Source organism: Xenia sp. Carnegie-2017, unplaced genomic scaffold, assembly GCF_021976095.1.
Source record: "Xenia sp. Carnegie-2017 unplaced genomic scaffold, XeniaSp_v1 HiC_scaffold_20, whole genome shotgun sequence".
NCBI classification, from domain to species: Eukaryota; Metazoa; Cnidaria; class Anthozoa; order Malacalcyonacea; family Xeniidae; genus Xenia; species Xenia sp. Carnegie-2017.
Window position 1 is genome coordinate 8,977,932 of NW_025813483.1, and position 7,494 is coordinate 8,985,425.

The 7,494-nt window shown below is 36.1% G+C and overlaps 1 protein-coding gene across 1 annotated transcript; it reads left to right on the top strand.

Moving 5' to 3' along the window:
- Window positions 1–3,150: 3,150 nt before the first annotated feature.
- LOC124441649 lies at window positions 3,151–6,856 on the top strand. The gene has a single exon (XM_046992113.1). The coding sequence runs from the start codon at window positions 3,151–3,153 to the stop codon at window positions 6,670–6,672; it is 3,522 nt and encodes a 1,173-aa protein (XP_046848069.1). The 3' UTR covers window positions 6,673–6,856.
- Window positions 6,857–7,494: the final 638 nt, after the last annotated feature.

The following is a 7,494-nucleotide window of genomic DNA, read 5'->3' on the forward strand; positions in this document are numbered from 1 at the left end:
AGTTACTCGGCAAATGCGTTTATATGGAAAAATTTCATCCCGCCTAGCCGGCTAACTCGCTTGCACAAACCGAGTTCTCGGCAAGGCGAGCTACTCGGATGTGTCATATAAACGATTCACCGGGAAATGCATTCATTTTATACAAGGGCCGAGTTACCCGGCTTGGCAAATAACTCGCTCAGCCGGGTAACTCGGCTCCATATAAACAGGCCCTTAGAATGAAGCGAAATGTTGCTCTTGACATAAGTAAAGTCTGTTTGAAAGGTCTGTAGCTGTAATTGTACCAAACGTCTTCCCACCATCTAAAATTTCTGCTAAAGCGGCGACAAGATGAAAAACAGAGAACACGTGTTGTCATATCTCGTGTTCTCGAAATGAGCAATATCAAAGAAAGAGCCGTAAGAATTAGCCTTCTCGCAATCAATTGAAGTGGTTGAGAGTTACTTGCTTGTGTCGTCGTCGACTTCTTTTAAGACGAATTAATACTCAAACAGTGTCCATATTCAGAAATCACCTTCTTTTCTATTTTCTTAAATTTTGCACCATCGCCATTTTTGTTTGGACGTTTTGAAAAACAAAGAATGGTAACCTGCTGGAAACGGCTTACAGCTTTCAAAGCGACACAATTATATTCGAAATCTGAAACCATGTGCCGCACAAAAAAATGAAAGTCGATTAAAATATGAATTACATTCGATGCACAAAAATGCGACTTTTAAAACGGTCTTGACATCCCACATTCATGCATCTTTTTTAAATATATATGATACTACACGATTTATACTAAAATATAGTGTTATGTTTGACTGCTGTGCCGTCAACCTGAACTAATTTTTCGTACAGTCATTTCAAATTGATTTGAAAATATGCTAATGTACAAAAGTGAGAATGATATTGAAGTATATTTATAACAGCGTTATTCAAAGACTCTTGGACAGGTCTTTCATCACACACAATCAGAGCAAATTTCCTACTGGAATGTTTGACTCCTAATTCAGGGTGAGTCTGATCTATGATCACTTATAACTGGCATTTATTTGATATCAAAAGTTACTTTAAAACTATCGAATACTTCCCTGAAATTGCTGGTTTTCATGTACACTATGTCATTTTCGTTATGACAGAAAGCTGCTTGAATTTTTGTGTTTTCGAGAAGCTCAAATGAAGTCACTCTACACTTAAAAGAGCTGCATGATTGTTATGTTGACCTTGACAAAATGTTGTCATTGTAAACCTGTCGGTTAATTATGTAAAACCAATAATATCCAAGAAAGCATCATCCTGTCTTAACACCATTCATTGCAACTGGGCAAACTGTTGCATTGTGAAATTCCGTTTATAAATTTAAAATATAGGTTTTTGCTCGAGCAAAATGGACTATAGCGCATCTCTGCATGTGCTTGTAGAAATGTAAGGAGTTTATGTTTTGTTATTTAGGCAGTATTGCAGTTTTGTATTTTTTTCACTCAATGGTTTTCATCTCATTTCGCGTGCCATTCGTTCTTTTAAAAAAGCCACACGTTTGCACCAGAAATGCTATCGTTTTTTTGTGAGCAACCTAGTAAAATATTTTAATTTCTCTGTAGCTAAGACATACTGTTTACTTGGGTGGTGAAATCTATTAAAGGTAGAAGCTGCAATATTAAAATTGAAGCAAGAATTGGATGGCCAGTTTACAATTTAGTTATAATGGTTATTAGTTCATTGGCTTTTTTTTATTGTAGCTAAATCATTTAAATTTAATTTATTATCCAAACCTTTTTGAAGCAACGTGGTTGGTCTTGTCCTTTTTTGTTGTTGCTCGTTTGTGTTCAGTAAGTCTTATGTTTAAGTTCCTGCCAGTCTCCCCGATATAGTGGGAGGCGTTGCAATCGAAACAGTTTATTTTGTAAACTGCTCCGACTGAACCTTGTCGTTCAATTGGTTGTTTTTTTGTCCTTGACGTTCGTTAGTACTTGTCGTAACGTTGTAGTTAGTTTATGTGCAACACGTGTGTTGTATGGTCGCAAGATACGTGAGATATAGTCGCAGCGTACCTTTGATAAAAGGTATCGTTGCTGTTGTCGTTGAGTTGTTCGTTTCGTTCGGTTCTTTGTTTTGTAGCTTAGTGCTGACTACAGACAACGTCATACGTTAGAAAGTTAATAGACCAACTTAGAGCATAGCCTGCTGAGCAGATCACAACAATTTACGACCCCAAAGGAAGGAACAACTAACTGCACTTCTTTAGAGTAATCCAAGAGACACAACTGACTCGTACACAATACGATAACGTATAAACCAGACAACAAGTACGGCGAAACTGACTTTGACTCCTCATTTTAATCTGAAGATGACTACCGTTCAGGTCGTCGAAACGTCATTCAACATCAACATCAACTGTCCTTATCGGGACTTTACTAACATGGACGATCTACATCTACCGACATGTAACTATGCTCCTAGGTTCAAACCATTCACTTTATTGTATAAAGTGTTAGTGTCATAAAGAATGTGATCGTGCTTATAAGCTTAAATAAGCTTATACACCATGGAATAGCGTTATAGCATACATATGTAGCTAGATTCGTATAACCCAAACGCAATTTTGCCTCTTTGTGAGTTATCAATCAAGTGAAGCATACTCCATTCCTGTGTAGTGGCAAAATTTAATTGAAATCGGTTGATCAAATGCTGCAGTCCACAACCATTAGACTCTTAGTTGACAAGAACTACATCAAACAGTAACTGATAAATTTTCCTCCCTCTCTAGTGAAAATGCATTCCTGCTCGTGTGATCCAGTTAGATTTCATACTTGGACATTGCTGCTTTTGATACAAGGTATATCTGGTCAAAAAATTTCTGTGTCTGCAATTTCAATTTTTGACTGTTTTTTTTTTCATTACAATTGTTCGCAAATCATTGACTATGAGCATGCTATATTGCAAGTTTAAGTATTTTACGAATGGATGCAGAAATCAACAGTTCCTAGTCGAACCATATTGTACTCTGTTCTTAGCAATGTCTTTGTTGGATTTAAACTAGATAATTCTCTCTGATAGTTATAAACATTTAGGAATAATTTTTAATATTTTTATTTATCAGCATTCTTGTGTTTTTCCAAAGATTAAATGAAATCAAAGTTGAAATGATTGTCCCATGTTTCAGTTATGTCTTCTGGTCACAAATTCGTATCGTCCTCTTATTGGCTTGTTAGTCACGGTGGAACTAACCATGACAACTGCGGAAACTGGACGACACCATGTCAAACTTTACGATATGCCGTACGTTTATCAAATGATAACGATGAAATCTATGTTGATTATGCTGGTGGAAGACCGTATATGGAATGTGAAAAAAGGGCGTACGACTCCACCTCTATAAATTTAAACAAAAGTCTTTCGATTTTTGGAAGAAATGGACGTGCATTAATAGTTTGTAATAAAAAAGGATGGCCATTATTTCGCGTTCAGAATGGACAGTTGAACATCAGCAAAATTGGCTTGCACAATTTGATACTGAAATCGACAGGTACTGCTGTTGACTGCAACGAAGCGACAACATTTGCATTGACAATTGAAAATTTAACAATCTCAGATGATCTTCGAGGTGTTAGCAGTAAGAAATCGCTGAACTGTTTCATAAACGTGCGTAACTCTCTATTTGAGGGTGCAAAGCAAGGAGGAATTGACTTAACTTGCTCAAATCTCACTGTAAACATAAAAAATAACATTTTTAGATCAAGTCCGGTCATCCTGAAAACGGTCTACAGGAAAACTTATGAAAATAAAACTTCCAATTTCGTGCTTTTTGTGGAAAACACGGTGTTTGACGGAGAACGTATTCTTTTACATAGCAGTCTTTTGGAGATAAAACCTTATGCCAATATTTTCAATGCAACAGTATGGAGCACCACTTTTATTGACCATTACGCAAGAACACCGAATAAACAAAAATATGTGCCATTGCTAATCAGAGACCAAAATGTGAGAAATCGTATCCTAACAGCAGTATCCATAAAAAAAATCAACGCAGAGAACAACTTAAATCAACATGCAGCAGTTCGTTGTACTGTTTTATCAATTATCGGAAATTCATTTAAAGTTCAAATAGTTAACAACACTTTTAGAAACAATTCTGCTGCTTTACATATTTATCTTCTCCACTCGAACAAACATTTAAATGGTAAATTCAATAACGGGCGACAATGGAAGCCAGTTATTTTAAAAAACAATTTATTCATTGACAACGGACAAAGCAACCCTAGTGGCATATCTTCGATAGTGTTAGAAAAAGGTCACTACTTGATGATTTCATGTCGCTTCTGTGACAACAGAATGGGAAAAGACCCGTCTAAAGCGATCATACAAGTTATGGATGTGAGGAGAGTGATTTTTAGAAATTGTCGTTTTAAAAATTGGCAACGCGATACGGGTGCTACACAATTTTACTTGCAAGATTCTTCTCCTGTCTATTTCAAGGGGAAAAACGTATTTATTTTCAATGCTCTTAACATGGGGCAAACAGTACTTATGCGAAGTTCCCAAAAAGGAAATTGTCGGCTCTTTGTCAAAGGCAATTTCACTGTCGTATGTCCACATGGATACACAATATCTTTTGAAAAGCATTGCCCTTTTAGATATTCCTACTTTCAATGTAGGTATTTGTACTTACGATGCAATGAATGTCCCCTAAAGACTTACGCTTTAGAAAGATCAAAATTCACTATCACAAAAAGAAATGACGTCAAATGCATGCAATGTCCACGTGGCGGAATTTGCAATGGTGGTGTCCTGAGTTCACGACCAAATTTTTGGGGCTACAAGTCTCGATCATCCATCACATTCGCACAATGTCCACCGGGTTATTGCTGTAACCTTGCTCACTGTGTTACTTATAATAATTGCCAAGGCAACAGAACTGGCACGCTTTGTGGAAGATGTTTAAGAGGCATGTCGGATAGTTTGTTTAGTACCTCATGCACTTTGAATAGTGATTGTTCTGTAAATGCTTTCATTCCCAGTGCGATGGCATTATTGATCCTTTATTTAATTTTCTTCCTTTTCCACCATGACGTTGAGTGTTTTTTCATAGAAGGTTTTCGTGTTTACAAAGGGATTTTTCGGCGACAGGGTTTGCAAGTTGCAAAAGAAAGGAATAGTGGCTTACTAAAAATATTTTTTTATTATTACCAAGTGTTTCGCCTTCTGCAGAGTGTAGTAGGTGGCGGAAAGCGCAATATATTCCTTAGTCAGCTAGGGGATGACGTATTGCGTCTCGTACATTTGATCCCCGTCGATTTCTCTTCGTTCACTTGCCCTCTTCCCAGTCTTCTACCCATTCAAAAGGCAATAATAGTTCATTCCATTGGCTATTGTTTACTAGTGCTTCTTGGGCTGATATTTTTGTTCACTAAAATTATTTTGATGTTTCTAAAACACTGTAAGAATGAGGAAAATGAATTGCTATTACTAGCAAGTAATTTTTCTTCCTCACCATCCTCCTCAACATTCAAGTCGAGGATTTTCTCAGCATATACATATGTTGCACTTTTGATGTACGCATCTTCAACAAAATTGTGCTTTTCACTGCTTCACTGCGTACGAATTGGTGACGACAACGTCTTGTTTTTGGATGGAAATATAAAATGTTATCAACCGTTTCAATATGTTTTCATAGGTTACGTTGCATCTTCTGTATTCCCATTTTGTCTCGTGCCTGTTTTAGGAGCGTATCTCTTGAGAACAGGTCGAATCTCGGCCTCGCATTTCTGTTTTTCGTGTTTAATACCGCTGCCCTTCTGTTGTTTCTGGTTGTACTTGCTAATGAAAGATTACATCATCTTTAAACGTGACTTCAATGAATCTCGAAGCCCTTCATCTTTTCGTGTTCTTCACATTGATCACCTTGTTACACGACGCAGACCTGGAAACAGCGAGAAGGGTAAAGCTCAAGTTTCTAATGAAAGCCAGATTTACAATGATGAAGTCGGCTTCTCGAACAGTGGTAGTAATGCTCAAAACCAGTTAGGAGATCAATCTTACTCCGAGGAAAGAAATGAGTTGTTGAATAACAATAGTGAAATGAGCAGTGATGAAGAAAGAGATATACGCGAATATGGTAATTCTGAAAGTCTTCAAGGGAACAAAGGATATCATCAAGATGACGATAAAGCAAGTGTTCTTAGAGTGCTTCTCACTCCATTTCGCACCCATGAGGCTTTTCTTTGTTTTCCCCAATCCAAGATACCATGGGAAGGGTTTTTGGTGTTTCGAAGACTTATTATTATTCTTGTGTTAACGTTTGTTCAAGATAATCGAGTAAAGATGATCCTTGCCTTAACAATATGTGCCGCCATATTGGCTTTTCATACGTATGTGAAACCTTTCGTGAACCCTCGTGACAACGTCATTGAATCCATTTCTCTCTTTTGTCATGTGATTTTGTGTGGATTGACATTAATCAAATGTATCTACTACGGCGAAGATCTATCACCCTCTTCCAACAGCCAAAATATATTTCCATCCTTTGATATGATTCAAAATGTTCTGCTCATCACTCCAATTGCAATATTGATGTTGGTTTTGATTTTGTCAATTTTTGGAAGACTGCTGATAGTGATTCAAAAGTGCTTTCGCGTTATTCAATTAAGTTTTGAATTGTTTAATGACTGTTATCGGGGACGTACTTGATCGTGACTCTTTATAACTGCTATTGACATTTTGCACATCTTGAAGTTTGCTAATTTTTTCATTGATTTCTTAGCAATTAATTTCTTATTCGCATATTATAATTCTTTGGTTTGATGATGTAGGAATTTTTGGTTTTTATTTGTCAAATTTAGTCATTATATCTATATGATTTACGAATCTGGTATAATTTTGTGAGTTATATTGTCGCACATCGCAAGATGCAAACAGAAAGTTTTGTTTTACATTTTCATTTTTCATTGAACAAGATGCCACAAACCAGTGGAAATTTTTTATTTTTTTGTTGTTTCTTAATATCCCTTGAACTTTTATTTTCTATTGTTTTCGAAAAAAGAAGCAAATACACAAACATGCTGCCATCATTAGAGCTGGGGAAGAGTGTCCGAAAATATCCTTCCCCATTGAAATTTCAAAAACTGCAATTTCGTGAATGCATTTGTAGAGCAATTTAATGCAGTTTTTATTGCTTATGTCAGTTAACTAATAATTCTAATTTGTTTGTTTTCGTAACCTACAGTCTTACAAACAACCAGATGAATTCCTAAAAATTTTTCAAGTTGTTCCTACAGTTGAAAGTTCTTTATTTTGGCAATATTTTTGGAAAATTTCCTTCCCAGTTGGTTTCTACTAATGATAAATATAACTTACTTTTAGTCCCTTTTTTAAAACACGAAGTTGTTTAAATCGAGATGCATTCTTTTGTATTACAAATATTAAATAAAAGAGATGCTTAGGATGATCTGTATGTGCATTTCCTGTCTTGTATCTTAAAATTGTTGTACCTGTCTGATTCTTGTTTAACAC

Excerpts from the sequence above, each read along its gene's own strand:
- LOC124441649 (XM_046992113.1), top strand. The coding sequence starts at position 3,151 with ATGTCTTCTGGTCACAAATTCGTATCGTCCTCTTATTGGCTTGTTAGT.